This window comes from Saccopteryx leptura, chromosome 6, assembly GCF_036850995.1.
Source record: "Saccopteryx leptura isolate mSacLep1 chromosome 6, mSacLep1_pri_phased_curated, whole genome shotgun sequence".
NCBI lineage: Eukaryota > Metazoa > Chordata > Mammalia > Chiroptera > Emballonuridae > Saccopteryx > Saccopteryx leptura.
In genome coordinates, this window is record NC_089508.1 from 168,100,222 (window position 1) to 168,127,039 (window position 26,818).

General features: G+C 40.2%; 1 protein-coding gene across 1 annotated transcript in view; it reads right to left on the reverse strand.

Annotated features, from left to right (window-relative positions):
* Positions 1-347: 347 nt before the first annotated feature.
* The window catches only part of LARS1 (leucyl-tRNA synthetase 1), a 56,146-nt gene continuing 29,675 nt past the window's right edge, over positions 348-26,818 (reverse strand). Inside the window, exons 22-32 of the mRNA XM_066341989.1 lie at positions 25,436-25,499; positions 22,826-23,009; positions 21,586-21,676; positions 20,625-20,765; positions 19,458-19,598; positions 19,095-19,205; positions 15,808-15,918; positions 9,518-9,622; positions 7,273-7,368; positions 5,094-5,226; positions 348-575 (exon numbers count right to left, since the gene is read on the reverse strand). Of these exons, the coding sequence (XP_066198086.1) occupies positions 370-575; positions 5,094-5,226; positions 7,273-7,368; positions 9,518-9,622; positions 15,808-15,918; positions 19,095-19,205; positions 19,458-19,598; positions 20,625-20,765; positions 21,586-21,676; positions 22,826-23,009; positions 25,436-25,499 (1,383 nt within the window). The 3' untranslated portion in view covers positions 348-369. The remainder of the gene's footprint in view (positions 576-5,093; positions 5,227-7,272; positions 7,369-9,517; positions 9,623-15,807; positions 15,919-19,094; positions 19,206-19,457; positions 19,599-20,624; positions 20,766-21,585; positions 21,677-22,825; positions 23,010-25,435; positions 25,500-26,818) is intronic.

Consider the following 26,818-nt stretch of genomic DNA (forward strand, 5'->3'; position numbering starts at 1 on the left):
TCCTTATTGGGTACAATGTAAAAGTTGTTAGACACGCCTTAGCCTTCAGAGGTGTAAAATACACCTCAGAAAAGCAACATGCTGACACTTCGTGTGTGAAACTCTAGAAGCTTCTGGAAAGTGGCAATACTTTGTTTAAAAAAAAAAAAGTATGGTATAAACTATTTCTCTTAGAGGCCCCAGGAAAGAAAAAAAAAATTTATTAGGTCCAGGAATCCAAGATGACTTGGTATAATTATGATTACATGCAGAATTTGATGGTTAGAAATGAAATCTATTTAGGTCCAGCTGAAGGTTCTCATTGCTGATCTGTAGGCACAAAGTAGCACTATCCCCAGAAAGCAGGGTAAATGTTCAATTGCCATGAGTTTAATGAACCAGATAGACCACTGTATCACCAATATCTGCCCGGAGCCCATTTTCGGTGAGGTGAACTTTCTTGCTCAAAAGGTCCACGTGGAAAACAGCATGCTCAGAAATGGGGGACTTCCCAGTCTGCTCTTTGCCCAGGACCGGAACTTGCCGAGGCCCCAACAGGGGATCGTCAAATCTCATCAGTTTCACTTTGGAAAGATCTACAGCAAAAAAGATCAATATGAACATTTAATTAGTCACTGACTCAAACCCATGCCCTGAGTCTGATATTCACCTTTTTAAACACACCGATTATGATATCTAAAATATGTTTCCATCAGGTTATTACATTAAATAAGACCCAGTAACAAAGCTAAATCTAACCAGTCTTCATCCTCTGTCAGCTTTTCACCCAGATCAAAATCGTCAGAGTCTATATAAAACACGCCTTGGAATTATAAACCAAGAGGCAGAATTGAGTCTAACTTTGAGTATTATCCTATATGGTCTCTCGAATCACTTTTTATATGCTTCAATTAACTCTTTTTCAGAAAACTGTATCAGAAAGTCTAAAACATTTCTCTTTCTTATCTTGCTTCCTAGAATATATGAAACTGTAAGAGTTGTTGGGGTTTTTTTGGAAGGTACTTTTGGAAAAGAGAATTACTATTGTAACGCCTAGCATTGCCAGTTTCTTGTTTTGCTCAAAGGATGAAAGCGTTTGTATTAACAAGCTGATGAGAGATGAGGAGAACAGGGGAAGGCCGGGGAAAGGGCACAGATTCTAGAAGTTTGAGCTTCTGGACGAGCTCCAACGCTCCCCGGTTTGAGATTTCCCCGATCTGCTCTTGTGCAAGCTGATAAGGCAGCTCCTGGCACAGAAAGCGCTTGTCCCTGGATCAAGTGTACAATCCAATGAGCTTGCTAATAATTGAGCCTGAAAACAATTTATTTCAGCAATTCTAAGACTTCCCAATGCCAGATGATTTTATTTTGTATGGTGGAGAGACACAACAAATGACTACAAATGCTGATTCTAGGTTTCTATCTCACTCTAAATGTAGCATGGCTGGTTATGTTTAACCTGATCCACAGAAACAGAGATATTTTCCAAATTACTTCCCACCCCTTCTAAAGCAGAGCGCTGGGTGGTCCGCGCTGCGCTCCCAGTGGTGTTGTTTTGAGGGTGTGAAGCTCAGCGAGAGATAAAAGGAGACACTAAAGCAGCTGGCAGCTGTGGCAGGGGTACAAGTTATCTGGCGTCCTCTTCTCCTTGGGAAACAAAGACTGAAGGACTGCAAGTTTAGAAGAGGGATCTTGGGGCTTATAGAGCAATTACCAGCGACTACCAGGAAGGCAAACCCTGTCAGAGTCTCTGGAGAGTCTCTGCAGAGGCCATATAACCTATTCCCAGACATAGCCCCAGCCCAGCAGGTTACCCGGGAAAGGAGCAGACGCAGTCTGTGTGACAGCCCTGGTCTTATCTGGGGGGAAATACAATACTATTCATTCTAACAGCCTGTGCAATTCAACATGCACATCAGTGATACCAAATTATTTTGCTACAGAAGCAGTGACAGTTCTGCCAGCAGATTTTATGCACAAGTCCTTTTAATGCAGATGTGTGTGTGTGTGTGTGTGTCCTTTAAAACAGACCTCCCTCATCATCCCAAGCAATTCTGAATCAAAGTATTTCAAAGAAGCCTTAATACTCAATCAGGCTGCTAAGTGACAACACATTTGCTTTGATGTTTCACCATGTAGTTCATTACAGCCAATAAATCTTGAAGCTTTCTTAGTGGAGTTATTATCTTTTCTTATCCCAGACCTCGATGAAAATGTTGAAATCTGAGTCTGCAACTACACAAGAGTTAAGGCACTTGGAGAAGAGATGAGAGTAATTGAACATCCCTAGGGATTGATAATGTGAAACGGAGCCTTTCACCTCCAAGTTATTACTTCATATGTGGTATGGGCTGCAAGTGATTTCAAGTCATTATCATCAAATAGTTTCTCAGTGGTCTTTGTGGAGCAAAATGATGGGCTGGCCCAGTTCCTCCCGGACCTAGATCATAATCACCCTCAACACAATCGGCACTAATTGGATGACTCACTGGTTACTGCAACGGACAGAGAAATGCTACTACTGAATTTCACTCCCTCCCCATCTCATACCTCAGTCCCCTCAGATAGCAAAGTCTCCTGCGGGCTTCCGGAAAAGTCCCAAGGTTAGAGCTCTTCTGTAGACACTTGGAAGAATATTGATTTCAAACTCCCCTAACATTTCTATCTATTTCCTAAAATTCATAGCAGCTACTAATACCCAACTTAAAGGATTTTATGATGATATTATTCACAGCTAGCATGACAAAGGATATAAGAATTGTGCCATAGGCTCAATGTGAAAGGACAAAATGTAGGAAACACATTTCAGTACCATTCCAAAGAACCTGGTCAGTGCTCTGTCTGAGTATATGTAACAGAGAGGTGGGTTTAACATTATATAATACAATTTTCAATAGAGAAATACATCCTCTCGTTTGCTACAATGCACGATAATCCTGTCCAGTGAGTCCAAATACCAATTTTCTATAAAGCCACAATATTGTTTTTCATGGCTAAGAGTTATTTCTATCATAAAGTTTTCTCATGACTGCATATATGCAATATAAAATAGACAAGTAAAGCCACAGTACGGTTCTCTATATATAGTAAGTCCCTGGGTTACGAACGATAGGTTCTGTAGGTTTGTTCTTACATTGAATCTGTACGTAAGTTGGAACAGGTACATTTACCTACTAAATGCAACAACGTTTGTCTTAATATCTCAATAGTATTTATTCCAATTTCAAACGTATAGGACCTATCTTGTTTGTAAGCCGGGGACTGCCTGTACTCATATTTCAAAATCTTCTGCATTTTGTGGTCATATGTTCTAAGGGTGATGCTATCACTCTACAGTACTTGGTTTACTGAGGAAACACGGTAAATGCCTGTAACGTGGGTGGGCCTTGAAGACACTTTACTGTGTGAAAGAAGCCAGACACAAAAGAACAAATACCGTATAGTTCCACTTATATAAGGTGCCAAAACAGTCAAATACCTGGAGGCAGAAAGTAGAACAGTGGTCAGCAGGGACTAGAGAGAGGCAGACCTACGGAGAGCTATCATTTAATGGGCACAGGGTCTCACTTTAGGATGGAGAAAGTTCTAGAGATGGATAGTGTGATGGTTGCACAACAAAGTGAATGTATTTAATGGCACCCAACTGCACACTTTAAAATGGAAAACGCTCCATTTTGCTATGTATATTTTACAACAATTCTAAAATAATGAATAAAAACAATAAAATCTCCAGCCCTAATACACAGCTGATACATAGTGAGGAAGGATTAGTGTTTCCCTCCTGCTAGACACCCTTCCCCCACCCTCACAGGTATCATTTTCATGCCCCATCCAAACAATGTTTTGTTCATAAATTCATCACTGATCATCACAGTTGGAAATAACCTTACCGTTTTCTCTGCTGTAAATTTTATCTATTCCTCTCTTACTGCACTCAGCAGTCTCTCCTTAGATTAGGATTATCAGATACAGAGTCTGAATGAACAATACTTTGTAGACTCCCCAAACCCCTTAGTGCATATTAGGGGTCTCTACATCCACACTATTGCTCCACATACTACACATGATAGTCAATCAAGAACTGTGCACAGGTGAGCAAATGACTTCAAGAGAACAAAACCTAACATGGTAGAATGAAGTCCATAGGGCTATTTCCAGTCTTCTGTGTTAATGGCATTCTGTTACTCTGAATATATTTTCATAAATTAGGTCACTGTCTGAGATCCGCAGATCTTTTCAGACAAGTTTACACTAACGGAATAAGGCCCAATCAATTCTTGAAGAATTGAGATAATTAAGAGAGATAATGCAAAATAAGGAATCTCAACATTAATTTGTCTTCATAATTGGAGAAAAAAATAACGCAAAGACATACTAACGCCTTTCGCACTATGATCAGCCTACGACCTGGATGAGTGATGAGGGGGAAAAAAAGCTATAAACTATGACATTAAATCTAATCATAGGACATCTTAACTAAATCTTGATAAGAAATTCAGATCATTTACATATTTCACTTGGAGGCACATTGTTTAGAAGAAAGAACGAGCTTAGTTTGGAGTCAGACAGACCTGAGTTTGAATTTCAGCTCGGGGATTTACTAGCTGAATGATCACTGCAAGTTAGTCTTTCTGACCTCCATTTCATGACCTGTAACAGGGGACTAATGACACCCTCTGTGTTACAGGGTCACAAAATTGATTAAATGGCTAATGCTGACTCTGTTTTTCCTCCTTCAATAGGAACAGAACCACCTGGGCAAGTTGGTTCAGGAAATTAAGGGTATATACACCTTAACGCTGAAAACCTCTGAGAGAGCGACATTGCTTGTTACAATTTTAAAGCTAGATGGAGCCTTAGAAAAATATTCATCCAGTATCCTCACTTTACTAAAAGGGAGATCAGTTTAGAGCTTAAATAACATGGCCAAGTCACCAAGCTACCTAGTCACAATGTCCCAAAGACATAGGTTTCCCGATTCTGGGTCCAATACTCTTCCCATAGTATTATATAGCTGTCCCTAAGCAAGCCAGCTACTTTTCTTTCTTCCTTCTGCTTAGAATTCATCAACTCCTCAAGTTCTTGCCAAATGCACAGGGAAACAAACCATTCACCTTTGATTCCTCGGTCCATTTTCATTAAACGCCTGATAATAGAATCACGGGTATCTCCTTGCCTGATTTCAATTTTGGTTGAGAAGTGGCCATTGGATGGCTGGGGATTCACTATGAAAACTGACACACCAGGCTGGGGAAATAAAGAGAAAATAATTGTTATGGGAAATCACACTTGAATACTGCTGAGCGAAAAGGAAGCTGCTACATTTTTAATGCCCGAGGAAAGACAGGTTTAATTCTGGTGCTCTAACACCAGACAAAGGGATATGCAGATATGGAGGAAAAGATGTACATGCTTACAACCCAATCCTAGATAAAAGTGACAACTACATGTATTAATACTGATGACAGATAATTAACAATAATTATATTTTCTCTTCCACAACTATCATCATTTATTTAATTTCTGTGTCATAGGCACTGTACAAAGCACTTTACAGACATTATTCTTATTCCCTGAAAGGTAGTTCTTTAAGACTTCCTTTCACAGGTGAGAAGCTGAGAACTAGACAGATTAACAAAGTAGGCCAAGGTCATAAAACAAAAGAGGCAGAGACAGGATTAAACCAGTTCTATGTCATAATACCACCCACATTATACAGTATAAGCTATATAGTCAAAGACCCTCTCATTATTTTAAATAGAAAAAAATCAACTGAGTCTTATGAAAGATTTAATACATATATCTTAAAAGAATGCTTGGCCATGGCTTGAAATAAACATATTTGTATATAGAACACTTTTAAGAACCTATCTCCACAGCCCAAATGACTGCACGTTTAAAAGCTACCAGATCTTAAATAATGAGTGTATTCATTATGTGATAACAAATTCAGGAAGTTTCCAAGATCATAATTACCTCATTCTTTCAAAATGGGATTTTTCTATTTGTTGGGTTTTCAATTAAATGTGGTAAAAGGAACAGGATATAGCTAAGTCCACTGCTTATCAAGAGAAGCAGGGAATGTTATGGGCTCTCACAACTGCAGCACTGGACTTTGCCCAGTGCTGCCATTCTCCATGGATTCCTGGAGAACACACACACAGAATCCTCCAAAACTCCAAAAGCTATTTATCTTCACCAATAATGGCCAAAACCATAAGAGGAAAAAGTCAATTGCAGCATAACTTAAGATAATGCATCGATCTCATTTACTGTATGCCAGAAACCAAAAACTCTTGAATAACATTATCAAACCAAGACTCACTGGAAGAAGCAAAGTGCCTTTTCACTTTTAAAAAAAGTCTGACACTTGCCTGACCAGGCAGTGGCGCAGTGGATAGAGTGTCAGACTGGGATGCAGAGGACCCAGGTTCAAGACCCCGAGGTCGCCAGCTTGAGCGCGGGCTCATCTGGTTTGAGCAAAAATTCCACCAGCTTGGACCCAAGGTCGCTGGCTCCAGCAAGGGGTTACTCGGTCTGCTGAAGGCCCGTGGTCAAGGCACATATGAGAAAGCAATCAATGAACAACTAAGGTGTTCCAACGTGCAATGAAAAACTAATGATTGATGCTTGTCATCTCTCCGTTCCTGTCTGTCTGTTCCTGTCTATCCCTCTCTCTGACTCACTCTCTGTCTCTGTAAAAAATAAATAAAAATTAGAAAAAAAAAAAAGAAAAAATTAATAAATAAAAAAAAGAAAACTCTGACACTTTACCCTGGCTGGGTAGATCAACTCGGTAGAGCATCGTCCCAATATGCCAAGGTTTTGAGTTTGATCCCCGGTCAGGTCACATAGAAAAATCAACCAATAAATAAATGAAACAACAAATCAGTGTTTCTCTCTCTCTCTCTCCTTCCCTTCACACCATCCTCTCTTTCTAAAAATCAGTAAATAAATTAAAAGTCTCACATTTCAATTTCCACTGTATTTTTTTAAAATAAAAACCAGGTTTTAAAAATCATATTTTTATTTTTTTAACCCACAAATAACATCTGATGCTATCCATTAGAGCCGAATAAGGAAAAGTGAGTATTGCACAAACCAGGGAATTAGGAGCCCTCAAATCCAACCCCATTTCTAATAAACTAAACAGCCTGGACCCAACCAATCACTTAACCAATTCTCTGGACCTCACTTCCTTCCAGCTTTAAAATGATGGGTTTGGATGTAATGATCTCTACAGTCTCTTCTAGCTCTAAAATGCAATAATTCAGTTAGCTTCTTCTAACTTACCTCTGTTCTAAAGACATTAAGTGGTTTCCCAGGACAGCATTCCTCCCTGATTTTATCTTCTGCTTCAGAGGCAAACTTGACTTCTATGTGTTCTAGCTAAATAGAGAGGAAAAAATGAAAGTCATTAGTATGACTTAATCTGACTGAAATTAATCATCACCTCATTTCACCAAAGAGCAAATCTAAGTTCTCCACTTAACATGAAATGGTCTGTGCAATTTTATTATTTTCCATATAAACATTAAACAAATGTAATCAATTATTTGACACCGATCTTAGCTGTCTCATAGTACTGTTATTTGTATAGTCATGTTTAACATTTTCTATAATGTAATCTGATATCTACTGTCATATAAGAGAAAATGAAAAATCAGCATAAAAGACTAAACTTATATAAAGTTCAGATATCTAGCATTTGAGGATAAAAGGCTTCCGCTGAAATAAACTCAGAAATGTAACACTACACAGGCCTGAATATAAGCTGATTCTAAATATGTGTCCCCATTTCCCAAAGATCCAAGAAGCTTTTTGACCTCCATGAATATATATGAATATTTAGAAATATTCTTGAAATAGATGTCCACTAATATTTATTCATTTAATTACTAATTTATAATTACGATATAAAATGCTTATTTAGAAACAACTATCTTCCAGTCTAATATTTCATGAAACAATGTTATTCAAAGTCTAAACCTAAACCTGCATTGCTGTCCTTTACTTCAGCGTCTTCACTATCGCTACAACCAGTACAGTCTTCTAACGTTTTTCCTAGAGCACTAAATTATCCTTCCTTCTGCCTAAGTTGCCTGAGAGACAGCACTTCTAGAATCCATACATGAAGTGGTGACTAGGGCAGGATGGTAGGACAGGGAGAATATGTGAAAGCTATTGGTGATGTCCTAGTTCTTGAGTTGGTAATAGATTCATGGATATCCACTATATTATCAATTTAAAGAAAACAGGACATAATGTACACATACAAAATACACTCAGTAATATCACAGAAACTTTGTATGGTGACATATGGTTACTAGACCTCTCATGGTGATCACTTTATATAATGTATATAAATGTCATTTAACTATCTTGTATACCTAAAACTAATATAATATTGTATGTCAACTATAATTAAAAAGCAGCCCTAAGGCCCTGGCTGGTTGGCTCAGCGGTAGAGCGTCAGCCTGGCGTGCGGGGGACCCGGGTTTGATTCCCAGCCAGGGCACACAGGAGAAGCGCCCATTTGCTTCTCCACCCCCCCCTCCTTCCTCTCTGTCTCTCTCTTCCCCTCCCGCAGCCAAGGCTCCATTGGAGCAAACATGGCCCGGGCACTGGGAATGGCTCCTTGGCCTCTGCCCCAGGCGCTAGAGTGGCTCTGGTTGCGGCCGAGCGACGCCCCAGAGGGGCAGAGCATCGCCCCTGGTGGGCGTACCGGGTGGATCCCAGTCGGGCGCATGCGGGAGTCTGTCTGACTGTCTCTCCCCGTTTCCAGCTTCAGAAAAATACAAAAAAAAATAATAATAAAATAAAATAAAAAGCAGCCCTAGCCAGGTGCCTCAGTGGCTAGAGAATCGTCCCAGAGCACTGAGTTCACAGATTCAACCCCTGGGCAGGGCATGTACAAGAAGCAATCAAAGAATACACGACTGAATGGAATAACTAAGTGGAACAGCAAGTTCATGTTTCTCTCTCTCTCTCTCTCTCTCTCAAATCAATAAATATATTCTTTTTAAAAAACTTATATAATCCAGAATGGAAAATTTTTTAAATTTAAATTAAAAATCATGAGCAGGCATGGACCATTAATAATATATCATGAGCCAAGAATTCTAATTAATCCAATTCTGTAAATCTAAGGGATAAAAGGAAAGAAGGGAGGGGAAAAGCAATTCAGAGTAGCCCATAATATGAGATATTTTGAAAGTAAATTGAATATAAGGTCTCTCCTCAATTTTTAAAAGATAATTTGGGTGACAGAGGATCCAGATCTATACAGCTAGTATTTTATGTATAGAATAACTGATAAATGAAACAAGACAACAGATCATTTTTTCTTCCTGAAACTTCTATACTGATCCATTCTCTTTCTCTCCAAAAACTTTTATTTTCCAAAAAAATTTTGACTATATTTGGCAAAGTTACTAAACATAGAAAGTAAAGTTTATAAAAGGTTTATTATAAAACAAAAGACCTGGATTATGTTTACTATGGTTAACTAGTTATCACAATACCTGGCCCCTCTTACCTCCAGTGAATTGGTCAGGTAGACTATATTCTCCATAAGCACCGCTTGTTCATCAAATTCTAATTGCAAATCCAGAACACGAGGTCCCACCTTCTCCAGATTTTCCTAACAGCCAAAATGGTTTTGAAAAACAAAATCACATTAAAATATGTTGAAAAGAATGTATTTTGAGACTTCCAGTCAACATGGCAGTGTAGGTAAACAAGCACGATACTTGAATCCTCCTACAACCACATCAAAACTACAACTACACTACAGAGCAACCATCATTCAGAAGCACCTGGAATCTGGCTGAATAGAAGTTCTACAACTAGGGACTTAAAGAAGCCACACTGAGACTGGCAGGAGGGCAGAGACACAGAATGGGATGGTCCCACATCCACGTGTGGCGGTTTAAAATCAGGAGGAATATCTCGGCTGCGGAGGTCTCCCCCTGAGGAGCGAGGGTCCCAGTCCCACACCAGGTCCCCTATCCCAGGGTTCCAGAGCCAGGAAGAGAAGTCCCATAGCTTCTGACTGTAAAAGCCAGTGGGCATTGTGGCTAAGTGAGACAGGAGGCTGCTGGAGTCCCAGGTAGTTCCTCTAAAGGGCTTATACATGGACTTACTCGGACTCACTCCTTCTGAGCTCCAGCACTAAGGCAGCAGCCTGAAAGGAACCAGGGACATAGGGGAGGAAATAAACTGTCTGGCATCAGGGTGAGCCGGGGGGGGGGGGGGCAGCTTTCTTCCAAACAAAAGTGCTGGCGGATGCCGCTGCTCCTTTTCCAAAATACCTCCTCCCCCGACAGAATCTGCAGGCGGGGGCACCATCTGAGTCTCCATCAACCTGGCTATTGCTATTTGACCCAACTAGGTGATTCCCTGAGGCCCCACCACATCCAAACTTACAGGCCCACCAAGCTGTTTCCAGTGGCTTTTCCATACAATAGCCTCTCTTGCTTCATGCTTTAGACTTTCCTAAAATCTCTCAAACAAGCAGCATCAGACCTCTGCGAACCCATACATCTTCCTAAGTGGCCTCAGGCCCAGCACACGTAGCAGCAGACCTTGGTCCACAGCTGGGCTTCTCCTGGGCACCTCCAAGCCCAGCATAAGTAGCAGCCCTCTGCACACTGCCCTGTAGCTCATGCCACATGGTCCCAGGCAGGGCAAAGGCGGTGGCTGGCCTTGTACCTACTGGGAGGACCTAGATCCCGTGTACGCAGTAGATAGTTTCAGATCACATCAGATTACCACTCTACCACCTTCACAAGCAACACACTCAAGGGACAGACTCAGGGAGCACCAAAGCCCCGCTGAAGCAAGTTGTGCTCCATTGGGTCGACTCCTACATAGCAGCTCCTCCACTGTAGTCACAGCCAGTCCTCACAGCCCATCAGCCTGGGAGTCATCCCTCCCAGAGATGCAAATATCAACCAAGGCTCAACTACCAGAGAGCAGTGCACACAGCCCACACAGGAGCACAACTGGAGTGCCCAGTTCAAGTGACTGGGGAGGCTGTGCCACTGGGCCCTACAAGACATCCACTAGACAAGGCCACTCTATCAAGTCTGGGAGACATAGAAGCTCTACCTAATAAACAGAAACAAACATAAAAAGCAGCCAAAATGTAGAGACAAAGAAACAGATCCCAAATGAAACAAGTGAAATCTCCAGAAAAAGAACTAAATGAAATGAAGGCAGCAAACTATCAAATATAGAGTTCAAAACAATAGTTATAAGGATGCTCAAGAAACTTAGAACTTCAAGTAACTTAGTAAGAACTTCAACTGCATGAAAAAGACATTAGAAACCATTAAAAGAGTACCAGTCAGAAGTGAAGGATCACTAACTGAAATGAAGAATAATTTACAGGGAATCAACAAGTAGAGTAGATGATGCTGAGAATAAAACCAGCGATTTGGACTATAAGGAAACAAAAAACACCCAATCAGAACAGCAAAAAGAAAACAGAATCCAAACAAATGAAGATAGCATAAGGAGCTTCTGGGACAACTTAAAGCACACCAACATTTGCACCACGGGGGTGCCAGAAGGAGGAGAGAGCAAGAAATTGAAAAGCTACTTGAAAAAGTAATGACAGAAGACTTCCCTAACCTGGTGCAGGAAATAGACATACAAGCACAGAAACAGCATGAACCCAGGGAAGCCCACACCAAGACACATCATAATTAAACTGCAAAAGGTTCAAGACAAAGAGAATCGGAAAAGCAGTAAGAGAAAAGCAGTTAGTTACCAACAAGGAAGATCCCATAAGACAGTCAGCTGATTTCTCAAAAAAAGCTTTGTAAGTCAGAAGGGAGTGGCAAGAATGTGCAAAGTGATTAAAAGTACGGACCTACAACCAAGATTCCTCTACCCAACAAAGCTATCATTTAGAATTGGAGGTCATATAAACAGCTTCCCAGAGAATAAAAAGCTAAAGGAATTCATCACCACCAAACCAGTATTACATGAAATGTTAAAGGGTTTTCTTAAAAAAAAAAAAAAAAAAAAGATAGAAAATATGAACAATAAAATGGCCATAAATACTTATCTGTCACCAATTGAATCTAAAAAAAACAAACAAAAAACAAGCAACAGAAACAGACTCATACAGAGAACATTTTGATGGTTGGCAGATTGGGGGGTGAGGGGGGCAGGGTGATGGGTGAAAAGGTTAAGGGATTAAGTACAAATTGGTAGTACCAGAACTGTCATGGGGATGGAGAGTACAGCATAGGGAATACAGTCAATGATATCCTAATGACTATGAATGGTAGGAGAAGGGTATGAGATTTATCAGGGTGATCACTTAGTAAGCTATATAATGTCTAATCACTGGGGAGCACACCTGAAGCTATATATATAATATTGTATGTTAACTGTACCTGAAAAATAAGAAGTGATTTTAAAAAAAATAATGTATTTCCTCCAAAGCAATAATTCTTCTCTCAATTGATAAAATCTTCAAATTTTAACAGTTTTAAAGGAAAGGCCTTGGACTCGGCTTTCTTTATCTTTGCCTGCTTGTTAATGAAAGCACTAGCTCAGAGTAATTATCATTTAAAATATGGTAAGATTAAGGCAGTAAAGAAAAGACTGAAAAGACAGGTCTTCAGATTCACAAAAAAATATGATGTTATCATTATTTAGACTGATTTAATATGCAAATCCAAAGAATTTGCTTTGACAAAAAATCAAATGTGTGAAAATATCACTTCAAGTAACAAAAGTAATAATAAAAATTTCCAAGACACCAGATCTTTATAAAGTTATTTCAGAGCATAGTGGATTAATAATAAATTCCCTAAGAGCCTGACCAAGCGGCAGCACAGCGGATAGAGTGTCAGACTGGAATGCAGAGATCCAGGTTGTTCGCGACCCCGAGGTAGCCGGCTTGAGCATAGGCTCATCTGGTTTGGGCACAGCTCATCAGCTTGAGCCCAAGGGCGCTGGCTTGAGCCCAAGATCACTGGCTTACGCAAGGGGTAACTCAGTCTGCTGTAGTCCCCCAGTCAAGGCACATATGAGAAAGCAATCAATGAACAACTAAGGAGCCACAAAGAAGAATTAATGCTTCTCATCTCTCTCCCTTCCTGTCTGTCTGGCCCTATCTGTCCCTCTCTCTGTCACACACACAAAAAAATTTCCCTAAGATATTCTGACAAATTTTAAAATAAAATTTAAAAAATCATACTAGATGGAGCCTGACCTGCAGTGGCGCAGTGGATAGAGCACTGACCTGGAACACTGAGGTCACTGTTTCAAAACCCCAGGCTTGCCTAACGAGGTGGTGGTGCAGTGGATAGAGCATTGGACTGGGATGCGGAGGACCCAGGTTCGAGACCCCAAGGTCCCCAGCTTGAGTGCAGACTCATCTGGTTTGAGCAAAAGCTCACCAGCTTGGACCCAAGGTCGCTGGCTTGAGCAAGGTGTTACTCGGTCTGCTGAAGGCCTATGGTCAAGGCACATATGAGAAAGCAATCAATGAACAACTAAGGTGTCGCAACGAAAAACTAATGATTGATGCTTCTCATCTCTCTCCGTCCTGTCTGTCCCTATCTATCCCTCTCTCTGACTCTCTCTCTGTCTCTGTAAAAAAAAAACAAAAAACCCGGGCTTGCTGGATCAATGGACATAAGACAAGCAACCAATGAACAACTAAAGTGAAACAACTATGAGTTGATCATTCTTGCTCAGCTCCCCTGAAAAATCAATGAATAAAATTTAAAAATTTGACCTGGAACACTGAAGTGCCAGGTTCGAAAACCCGAGGTCGCTGGCTTGAGTGTGGGATCATAAACATGATCCCATGGTCACTGGCTTGAGTCCAAAGGTCACTAGCTTAAAGCCCAAGGTCACTGGCTTGAACAAAAGGTCACTGGCTCGGCTGGAGCCCCCAGGTCACGGCTCATATGAGAAAGCAATCAATGAACAACTAAGGTAGGTGCCGCAACTATGAGTTGATGCTTCTCATCTCTCTCCCTTCCTGTCTATCTCTGTCTCTCTCCCCCCGCCAAAAAAAGAAAAGTCATACTATATGAATACTCAAATAATTCTATGCTTATAAAAAAACAATTTATTTTCTTAATTTTCTTGAACATGAAATAAACTATTTGCCAACTCAAAATGTAACCTTGGAGAGTCAAGTTCATATACAGAAATATAGCTAACTGCCTAGAACAGATTGCACTTACTTCAAAGTGACCTGACATGATTCCTAATATTTACTGTTTTCATTTCATCTAAGTATGTTTCTTTTCCTGTGGGGAAAAAAGGTGCTAAAAAGCCATTTTCTTATTATCAGAGTTATTAAAGACTTTTCAACACCACTAATATGCCTGGAAAATTACCAATATTACTCAAAAAATATATTACTACTCAAATAGGCTAACATTGGTTTTTCAAAAAGTCATTTCTTGAATCCAATATCATTTAACTACTTTTCAAATCAGTTTCTCTGAATTCTGTCAATGAATGTTATCAATGTGAGTTTTCTTTGCAACCAACAATGGGATATATTGTTGAATCTGTATTAATGACAATTGACCTGGCAATTTGACCAGTGGGACCAATGACTTAGGAGCATACCAGCAGAAATATAACTTGATTGGTATAGGTCAAACCAGAATTTTAAATTATTTCTCAAACCTGAAATAGCATATGGCTCTGTTAGTTAACTTCAATCTTGGAGAATTAAAAGGATTTCCTAAGAATACAATTACTCCAATATCGAAGAAGCTAAGAGTTTGCGTCTCTATCAGGCAGGCAGCTGTAGCCTAGAAGATTCAAGACTAAACTTCAAGTACAAGAATAACCACTATGTGCCCAGCAGGCTAGAAGACACTGATTTACATTAAAAAAAAACACAAAACTTTAGAGAGTCTACTTCTTGATAGGTAGTAAAGTGTTAACTGTATTATTTCATGACTCCTCAAAGCACTCTTAAAACGTAGGTCCTATTGATTTCCTTATGCTATAGATGAAACACCTTGTGGCCCACAGAATATAAGTGACTTGTCTAAGGCCTCAAAACTAAGAAGTAACAGGCAAACAGAACTTGAACCAAGATCTGCCTGACCCCAGAGCCTGAGATCTTAAGCAACACACAGCCTTCTTTCTCTTTCACTTTGTCAAGAAACCCAATACATCAGCTACGCATATGAAGAAAACTAAGAGTCTATCCCAAAGATTCTTAACGTGGGAGCTGTAGGGAGGGGAATACTGATTTTGGTCACAGGAGACATTTAGCAATGTCTGAAGACACTTTTGGTTGTCACAGTTAAAGGGAATAAAAGGGAGGTTCTACCAGCATCCAGTGGGTAGAAGCCAAGGATTCTGCTCAACTCTACATTATACAGAAAAGCTCCACACAACAAAGAACTAGCCAGCCCAAAATATCAATAGGGCCAATGCTGAGAAGCCCTCGTCTCACCACTAGAAATAACATGTATCCTGTTGGCTAACCCTGTAGAAAAGTAGGACCTTGATTCCTGTAATAGGATCTAGTAAAAACATCCTAATGTAAGTCAAAAGACCATGTATGCTTCCTCCCCAAACTGAAAGGAAGGTAGACCCTAAAGAAAGTCATTTTGTGCAGCAATCCTCCACGTTTTTCCTCCACAAGACGTATGTCCACACATTCAGCAACTCCACAGCTAACCCCCAAATCTGACTGTGCATATGCCATGACCGCTGACTGAGAATTGCCTTTTCAGCAGATTTACTGGGGAGATGTCCCCCTCCTTCTGCTCTCCTAGGCAACCATTACTCACCTGTCACAGCTGCACAAGCTGCACAGCTTACCTTAATCATGGCAACAAATGGCATCACTTTCTTCATGTATTTCTTCAGTTCTGGCAAATTGCCTAGTTCACTAGCAATGATTTTGTTATCAGGCAACTTTCCACTATTGTTCTAAAAAAAAAAGAAATAAAAAGAGTTGGGGAAGAAAGTTAAGAAAAAAATTTTTTTTCTTCTTTTCCAAATGAGAGGAGGGAAGATAGAGAGACAGACTCCACATGCACCCTGACTGGGATCCCCCCAGCAACCCCCATCTGGAGCTGATGCTCTGCCCATCTGGGGCCATGCTTGAAACCAAGCTATTTTTAGCACCTGAGGTAGAGGCTAAACAGAGACATCCTCAGTACCTGGGGCCAATGCAGAAGGGGGAAGAGAGAGAAAAACAGAGGGAGAGAGAAGGGAGAGGAGTGGAGAAGCAGATGGTCAATTCTCCTGTGTGCCCTGACCAGAAATCAAACCCAGGACATCCATATGCCAGGCCAATGTTCTACCACTGAGCCAATTGGCCAGGGCCAAGAAAAATATTTTAAAGATGATGTAAGATGGATGTGCATAGAGGAGGTAGGCCAGCCCTAGAGGAAGGTCTTGACCAGTCTGCTAGAGAACAGAGAGGATGCAGCCCTGGCATCATGGGACAGTGAGAGGTGAAGAGGTGAATGAGTAACACAGAAGGGAGCTCCCTCTAAATTCAGAGGACACAGGATTTTGAGGATAAAGAAGAAAAGCAGGCACACCATGATGAATGTTAACTTTTTCTTATAATAATGGCACCTCCAGCCTGACCAGGCGGTGGCGCAGTGGATAGAGTGTCGGACTGGGATGCAGAGGACCCAGGTTTGAGACCCTGAGGTCGCCAGCTTGAGCGCGGGCTCATCGGGTTTGAGCAAAAGCTCACCAGCTTGGACCCAAGGTCACTGGCTCGAGCAAGGGGTTACTCGGTCTGCTATAGCCCCACGGTCAAGGCACATATGAGAAAGCAATCAATGAACAACTACAGTGTCACAATGAAAAACTGATGATTGATGCTTCTCATCTCTCTGTTCCTGTCTGTCTGTCCCTATCTATCCCTCTCTCTGACTCTCTGTCTTTGTAAAAAAAAAATTTTTTTAAATAATGGCATCTCCAGAAAGTATTTCCTTAGTTACACACAACTGTCATACAGATTTATAGGTTTGTATTTGAACACTGTTATAAATTATTACCACCAATGAGAACAGAAGAATCCCTAGCTACGGACCTATTAAAAATAGAATCATTTCTATCTACTCAAAACCAAGTGCCTGTATCCTAATCACGAATAAGCATAAGTCCCAAATGTGCTGCCTGAATTTAAATTCACTTAGGCAGACATCGACTGTCCCCTTTAATAGAGTGAGAAAGCAAGTGGCCTTTTCAGAGTTTCAGGTGACTCATTTGCTCTTATTGTAGAAGCATACTATCAAAGCCAAGGGTTGGGAATGAATCTAAATGAAAAGTAACATAGTCAGGTTTCCAATAATCCATTTTCCTTCAATTCTAACCTTTGTTAGGTGAGGTACATGGGAAAAAACTTTTTTCTCTACTTGTCAATGTTTTGCTTTGAAATACAGATGAAAGGAAAAGGAGAGTGTAGGACACATTCCTTTTCCTTGTCACAAAAGAGATGCCATATTCTACACAAGACCATTCTTCTTGATTACAAACTAACATTCTTTGGGTTCTTTTGGATGCAAACAAAATTTTAAAGGAAGCCATTCGTTCCAAATAATGCCCAAAGATGATGACATTTTGAAAGTGTATATAACTAGTCAACAAATACTAAGTAAAACTATCACCTCTAAAAGAACAGTGGCGATGTATTTCCTTTGAAGACCTGGAACATTACAGACGATATTTAGTTCTCCTGCTTCCTTGAAAATCCTGGGATGAATAAACAGTCCCCTAAGGCACAGTTCCACTTCCCTGCCTCGGAAGGAGCTTGTCCCCTTTTATTTCTAAGTTAGAATCTGCAAGCAGATTCTAAAGGCAACCTTCTCTTTCCATTTCAATCAAATGGGAAAGCAGTTCTCCGTAAAAACAGGTTCACAAACAGTAAGAAACACGTGCTCGTCTCTTTCCACCCAATTTTGCCAATGTAAAGTTTTTCTAAGTATTTCCTAATTAACTATAAAATTTATGGAGGCAAAACTCTAGTAAGTCTATAAAATCAAAGCTTACACTTTGGCCATCATCTATATTTTCTCTCTCTCTTATTTATATGCACCTTCATGACTTGCATCTAAGTTTAAAGAACTAAGTTTTGGAGGATCAGGGGGTGAACACACAATATGGTGTACAGAGATGTGTTGTACAGTTGGGCACCTGAAACCTGTATAATTATGTAAACCTCTGTCAGCCTTATAAATTCAATTAAAAAAGTTAAAGAGCCTGGCCTGTGGTGGTGCAGTGGATGAATTGTTGACCTCAAATACTGAGGTCTCCAGTTCGAAACCCTGGGCTTGCCTGGTCAAGGCACATATGGAAGTTGATGCTTCCTGTTCCTCCTCTCCCTTCTCTCTCTTTCTCTCCCCTCTCTAAAATGAATAAAAATAAAATCTTTAAAAAAAAAAAGTTAAAGAACTGGCCTGACCCTGTGATGGCACAGTGGCTAAAGCCTCGACCTGGAACACTGAGTTCACCGGTTCAAAACCCTGGCTTGCCCAGTCAAGGCACATATGGGAGTTGATGCTACCTGCTCCTCCCCTCTTCTGTCTCCCTTCTCTCTCGCTCTCTCTCTCTCCTCTTTCAAATGAATAAAAAAAAGTTAAAGAACTAAGCTTAATTATTGAGTTTCTTTTCAATAGAACTATCATATTTGATAGCTATTTACCTGACATAGCCAAAACAAAAACAACATCAACCTCTCCATTTCTATGGGTAATTATTATACTATATATTTTCTTTTAAATTACCCAAGAGCCAAGCTTCAAACTTTTCAAACGTCGTAAGGTCAAGGCTTCATGAATCTCAGTGTTTTTGCTTCCTAACTTTAACCGCATGTATGAAAAGTCCCACAGCCTTGAATCACACACAACTAGATTCAGGGTATTTTCATATGACAGTTTCAAAAATGATGAAAACTGCAGCTTTTCCCTTGGCATCCACTGAAGAGCCACCAGGGATAACGAGGGAAGCTTCACAAGTAGAGGTAATTAAAGCAGCCAGTCTTCCTCCTCCCCCCCCCCCCCCCCCCGACATTGCCAACATCCTAAAAACAGAACCAGCACAGGCAGGACACCACGACGCTGGGGTAGGTCCGCTGGGAGCATCACCTGGAAGTGATTACGTAGAACCGACAGGGTGGTATGTTGCCACGATGGGTAGTTCTTCGCCACGTAGACGGTACAATGCGTAGGCTTTGGAGGTGCGTGCTTGTCAGTCTTCTACAGGGCAGAAGGAAAGGAAGTGACAGACATCTAATCACTTTTGTATAAACCTCAAATGAAAAGAACCCTCCCACAGTATATATCAACACTGCCTTTAACAGAAAAAGTACACATAGTACAGAACTAACTGCAATAGCAATGAAGACAGCACTATAAACTGTAATGCAAATTGTCTTCATTTTCATTACTGTTAAATATTATTTGGCCGAAAACTCTCCAGGAATAAGCTTTTTCAAAGAAAGACTTCACCTTCCCCTTAGCAGGCGTCGTGTAATTCTTCAGGCGCAGTCGAAGGTCGTGTGCCACCTCCATGAGGTACTGTGAGGCGCGGATCAAGACCTCATCCACAGGACCCACGACAGGCCATGCAGCGTTCATAATTGAGTCAGCCTTTTAAATAAAAATATACAAAAAAAAGAGATATTCAGGGAGATTAGACAGTATAACTATTTTATGATTCTTGAATACAATTTCATACCCAGGCTGCCATCTGTAATTGCGGCTCAAAGTTCAAACCCTGACTCCACACAGCACACTTCCACCGGCCCTGATCTAATGTTCCCAAGATTTCAAGCTGTAGAGTCTGACTTGACATTCTTAATTAGCATCCATTTGTACAAGCGTATTAATACCCACACACATATGCTCACTTTCAAAGAAAATTATGTAATGCTAATTTGCTTCAATTTCATCATTATTATATAAATTATGCACACTCTCAGTTTTTATCCTATTAAGACACCCAGCCTTGAAAGTATGGCTTTTGGTACATACACTGTGAACACATTTTTGTATTGTTCATGCAGGAAAATGCAAAAGGGCCTAGCTAATAAGGCTGGAAAGAAGTTATTAAACCAGCCAATCTGTTTATCTGCAAGCCAGGGATAATTGAATTTATCTTCACAGTAAAAATGCTAATATAATATCCCCAAATATGCACCCTGATATATGCCAGGAATTTTATACGCAATAAGAATATTTATGCAAATATACACTTCTATCTTTGTTTACAAGCGGTTCATAACATAGCTTTCTCAGTATTTTTGCCTCTTTAACAAACACATGGAAAGACAATATTAGTTATACAAGTCTTGAAATGTATACCTGAATAATTTAAATGTATCATAACATTTCCTACCAAGAATCAGGTGGTGGACAACATGTATACAATCAATATTTTTAAAACATAATTATATATACACTGTATGTATACAAATAAAGGCACACACATGATGCACCTGTCTAAACAGGAGGCAGCTTCAGTTTAACCCTTTACAATTATGATGATGAATCCAGCATTATTCTTAAAATATTCATTTTCAGGTTTTTTTCTCTTAAGTAACAACGGCACCACAACATTTGTTTAATGATACAAAAGTCAAAACCACCCATACCGTCTTCAATGTATACAGATACCTTTCCCAGGAGTGTCCAGATGTGCTCACACACATGTGGACAGAACGGAGCCAAGAGAAGTGTCTGAACTTCAATAAATTGGAATACAAGGTCTCTGTGCATCCCTTCAATGGCCAATTCACGGTACTTATCTTTAGCAGCCTAAAAAATATAAAATTATTTACCATTTCTTTCCCCATTCTTCTTTAAAAATAGAGAAAAAAATTCAGTAGCTCCCTCTTAATGCATTTTTAAATTTTTAGTCTTTTAAAATTCCATGAAGAATTTTTGTAAAGCCATTACTTTAATGATTTGCAAGGAAATGTATGTCAATCCTTGTCCAAAAGATATTGCAGATTGATGAGTCTCAAGAACAAGTTTTTTAAAAGATATTTTGTAACACAAACAGGCTGAACCATTTAAACTGTATACTAAGGGTGAATGTTCTCAGCAGCATATAAAAAAAGATATTAGGTATCAAAAAAGGCACACTGGTGTGCTCAGCACTCATCCTTACTTAACCAAGTCTATCAAAACCAAGTTACATAAATCCCAATGCAATATTTTACAAAACTGATTAAAGCTACATTTTTACTTTACAGACTTGAACTGCCAAACATGAGAAAATACTGACACCTTGTGGAAAACCTCAGAAAATGGTACGATTATACCTTTATTTTCTTAGAGGACTTTCGTCAACTTAAAATTGTTTCTCTGGAAAGTATTCCCAATTTTTAGATATTCTCCTTATTAATGCTCACAGTTCAACTAGAAGCAGAATTACTTATGTTAAAGGAGCAGAAGAGAAAAAGTATCAGAGAAAACTATTTAAAATCACAATTTATTGAAGAATTTTAAAATTTTAACAAAATTCCTGGTCTCCACTTGAGATGAGCTTTTATGATACAGTAGGAAGCGGAAAGGGCAAGTACATCATGTTCACGCTGACATTTTAGAGCTACTAAAAAAATGAACAGCCTACCTGCAACTCAAAAAACCCTGTTTTCAAAGCTTCTTTAAACATCATCTTTTCATAGTTTTGATCTGTTTTTATAATTCCTGCATTCATTTCACTAGTGAATAGGAAAAAAAAGGGTATTGAGTATAAAGGCAAGTACAGTATAGATAGGTACAAAAGCCTGCGGCACATACTCATAACGCAGTTAAAATGAGAACAATGCCTAAACATTTAAAACTGCTCCACCACAAAACCACTTTTGTGTTCCTTAAAACTACCTATTGTCACCTTCCTATTATTTAGTCTCCAGCTCTAAGTACACATTGTTATCTGACACTGCTGAGAGCTCCTGCTTATGACAACACTGTCAACCATGTTCCTATTTAAAAATTCCTTGATGGAAACTTTGTTTCAAAGCCCAACCTGCAATCTGAAAATAGCTGACATAAAGTTGTAGTCAGGTTTAACTCTTGCATTTTAAACAGCTGACACTGGATAGTTAGGAAAACACTCCTCACCTCCCTCTACTGCAGGCCTTTCTTAATCTATCCCCCATGTGTTTCACCTGGGACGTGTGCTCTCCGCACACCGTACTGCGAATAAATACCACACACTTCCCACGGCTTTCTCCGTGCCTCGCAAAATCCTGGTTAACTTTTAAGAAATCCATAACTCACACACCATCTGAATTCCCTGCATCCCTATTTTCCACTTATAATCGGGAAAAGTGTTCTTTCTCTCCTGCTGGACAGCAGGGAAGAATCGAGTCTTCCCCGCCTTTGTAAGACCAGTGCTCGGGATGGTTCCTGATACATCAAGGCTGATAAACATCTTTTGAAGGGAAAAGAAAATGATAATTCTCCATTTCCTTTCATCTACCTTTCCTTGAACCATTCCGCCCTACTTTAAAGCAAGAGCCTGGTAAATGGTTATGAGAACAGGCTTTGGAGAAAGACAGAAGCAAATTCATATCCCTAGTTTGCGATTACCAGCTTTAAGGCATTTAATGAAATAATTTTTCTAAGCCTCAACTGCTCTAACTATAAAATAGAACTAAAAATATCTTTATTATATAAGGTTGCTATGAGGCTAAAATCAGATAATGGATTCAAAGTAATTAGCATGGTAACTGGCACAAGTAAGCTTTCAATGAATAGGAGCTATTATTAGCATCAAATTTATTTTGAGGGGAATAAAGCAAACTTAAAAATGCAGCAGGACTAAGCAACACTGAAGCGCACAGTGGTCGGAGCCCGTGGGTTACCTGGCGAAGACTCGGTCATTGAAGGTGCTGGCAGGGCCACTTCTTAGGCTGTCCCGGTTGGCGACCATTTCTTTCACCCATTCCACCCAGGTGTAGAGACGAAGAATGCCTGCATCTGCCATGGCTTCCACAAAGTTAGCATCTTCCACAGTGTCACCAGCATCAGCCAGAGCCAAGCGCATTCCTGAGAGAAGAAAACAAAAGCCCGGCGTATGGATGTCGCGGGTTCAATTCCCGGTCAGGGCAGACAGAAGTGACCATCTGTTTCTCTACCTCTCCCCCTCGATTCTCTCTGTTTCTCTACTCTCTCTCTTCCCCTCCTACAGCCATGGCTCGATTGGATCAATTTGGCCCCAGGCTCTGAGAATGGCTCCATGGCCTCTGCCTCAGGTGCTGAGCAATGGAGCAATGTCCAAGGAGGGCAAAGCATCGCCCCCTAGTGGGCTTTCCAGCTGGATTCCAGTCAGGGTGCATGTGGAAGTCTGTCTCTCTGCCTCCTCTCCTTTCACTGAATAAAAAGAAAAAAGAAAGGAAAGAAGAACCAGCCCTACCCAGGTAGCTCTGCTGGTTAGAGCATCATCCTGACACGCCAGGGTTATGGGTTGGATCCCCAGTTAGGGAACACGCGAGAATCAACCAATGAATGCATAAATAAGTAGAACAACAAATCCATGCTTCTCTCTCTCTAAAAATTAATAGAATTTTAAAAAGTGTTTGTAAAAAAAGGAAATAATCAATTCTTTAAAGGATTGTCATGGGTCAAGAGCAAAAATAAAAATCACCAAAAGTGGAATCCCTAATGATGCTGTTAAAATATCTGAACCATCTGTATTAATTTGCATACCCTTAGCATCAATACGTGTTTCTTCTCAGGCACACTGAGTTAACGAGATAAAGTGATTTTCAATGAGGCAAAGGAAAAAATAATAAACTGGGGACAGATATCCCTATCAACATCTCGGTCTCATTTACAGGCAGCAAACTATTATAAGATTTTAATGCCTGAGGACACACATTGGTACATTATGTGTGCAAATACATATTTAATTCTTAGTCCTTAGAGTAGATTCTTCCAAGTTTTCTACTAATAAAATTTTACTTTTCAAACAAAATCTTCCCTTCTAAAATACTAAGGGCAAAAGCCATCAAAAGGAGCTTAATCAAATACACTACAGGACGCCCTTGCAATGGACCACTTTACTGCTGCTAAAAAGGGTGAGGAAACTGTGTTATGGAGATGGCTTCTTTCCTTAAACCTCATGAACCAACCTGTGCTGATTTTAAACTTCTCGGTCGGCAGCTTCCTCGCCTCCCTCAGGTTTCACAGGACTGAAAAGAGGACCTTGCTCTGGGTTCGGCTTTGACTTAAGGGAGTGTTGTGGCTGGGGTGAACTTCTATACAGACCACTAAAACTTTCGTATCAACAATGGGGCTGTTTCGCTTTCTTATTAGACCTGTGTTCGCTGGAGTGGTACTTTTCATCAGACTTCAGGAAGTTTTTCCTTCACAGTCACAACCTGGCTAACTGCTGAAACTCTCGGCCCATCCCAGCTTTCAACATGATTTTCTCACTAAGTTTTATCATTTCTAGCATTTGATTTAAAGTGAATGACATATGACTCTTAATTTCACTTGAACACTTAGAGGCCATGGGAGGGTTTTTTGGTTTGTTTTTTATTTATTAATTTCAATGAGAGAGGAAGGGGGAGAGAGAGACATGCCCTGACCAGAAATTGAACCAGCAACCTCTGCACTTTCAGATGATGCTCCAACCAACCGAGCTTTCTGGCCAGCGCTGGGAGGGTTATTAACTGACCTAATTTCAATATTGTTGAGTCTCAGCAATTCTTATGTTTTAAATATTATGGTGCTTGTACACAAAATATAAATACTTTAGCCTGATTAGGCGGTGGCTCAGTGGATAGTGTCAGACTGGGACGCAGAGGACCCAGGTTTGAAACCCGAGGTCGCCGGCTTGACTGCGGGCTCATCAGCTTGAGCGTGGGGTGGCTGGCTTGGAGCATGGGTTCACAGGCATGCCCCATGGTCACTGGCTTGAAACCCAAGGTCGCTAGCTTGAGGAAGGGGTCACTGACTTGGCTGGAGCACCCCCTCCCCTGCCTCTGTGAAGGCACATATGAGAAAGCAATTAATGGATAACTAAGGTGCTACAACGAAGTATTGATCTCTCTCCCTTCCTGTCTGCCTGTCCCTATTTGTCCCTCTCTGTCTGTGTCACAAAAAAGAAAAAAAATGAATACTTTATACGTAAAAGCAAAAGAGAAAAGCAATAAAATTAAAACAATTAAACAGATTACTTTGTGCAATCTGAGAACTGAATCCTATGCAATAGCAATAATATAAAAACATATACTCAGCCCTGGCCGGGAAACTCAGTTGGAGTGTCTTCCCAATTTGCCAACATTGTGAGTTCAATCCCCAGTCAGGGCACATATAAGAATCAACCAGTGAATGTATACATAAGTGGAACACACTGTGCTTCTTTCTCTCTCTCTCTCTCTCTCTCTCTCTATATATATATATATATATATATATATCAATAAATTTTTCTTAATTTTAATAAAAAATAAAATAAAAAGTATAGTCACCATCAGCTGAAAATTTGTCAATAGCTTGGGTCAAAGTGAGAAAGTTGCCCGTGGATTTTGACATCTGAAATAGAAAGCCAATGAGTAGGCATTAGGAAGGCCATACACAAAGGAAACAAACCTAATCAACCAAATCAAATTAAATGGGTTGGCTACAGTCAGATCAAGAAAAAAAGGATTAGAAATGTGAAAAGGAAAAAATACCCTAAACTAATTTTACAGAGACAGAGACAAGTCCAGTCCACAGTGACTTATCTGGTCATTCAGCTAGTTAGTGAGAGCTAGGATAGGCTCTCCAGTCTGACACTCAGTCCACTGCTCTTTCCATTAGACCACACTGTTAGTTTATACCCTAATAGCAGTGGGAATTTTCCCACTACAACTTTGGAACACTTCAGTTGAGCATACAGAAGAGCTTAATATTAATTAGTCATCCAGAAATAAATGGGGTAGTTCATGAGGTCCGTGGGGTTTTAGGGAACTTCCTGTCTTTAGGATCACAAGAACTGGTTGTTCACATTGTGTTCCACCTGAGGACAGCACATCTACAGAGGCACTGTACACAGCCTAGTAATCTTTACTATTTCACAATGTTATGTCTTTATCGTAACTTTGCTGATACCAAAGAGAGGTGATTATTACATCAATCTTCCACTATATGCCAATAAAGTATCTTGTACCAATGAAATCAGTAGAGTGTATAATACAATGTTGAGACCAAAGAAAATGTCATGTTACAACAAAATCTGAAATTCTATTCTTTTAATTTATTGGCCAGTCACAGTATAAAACTAAACCCAAAACCACCAAACTAGCCTGACCAGGCGGTGGCGCAGTGGATAGAGCGTCGGACTGGGATGCCAAGGACCCAGGTTCGAGACTCCAAGGTCACCAGCTTGAGCACGGGCTCATCTGGTTTGAGCAGAAGGCTCACCAGCTTGGACCCAAGGTCGCTGGCTCGAGCAAGGGGTTATTCGGTCAGCTGAAGGCCCCCAGTCAAGGCACATATGAGAAAGCAATCGATGAACAACTAAGGTGTTGCAACGCACAATGAAAAACTAATGATTGATGCTTCTCATCTCTCTCCCTTCCTGTCTGTCCCTGTCTATCCCTCTCTCTGACTCACTCTCTGTCTCTGTAAAAAAAAAACACAAAAAACCCCACCAAACCATTTTCTCAGCTTGATGAGAAAGATACTCTGTCTTTCTGTTCCCTGTCCTTGTCTCTGTGTCCCTGTCTCTCTCTCTGCTCCAGTCACAATTCAGGTCACCTTTTGTGAATCTAAGTACAAATGTTTACTAGAAAATGTTATAACAGGTAGGTTTCTCCCCTCAATTAATACTATCTACTCAACACACGCAATTTTAAAGATAAAACTTTATG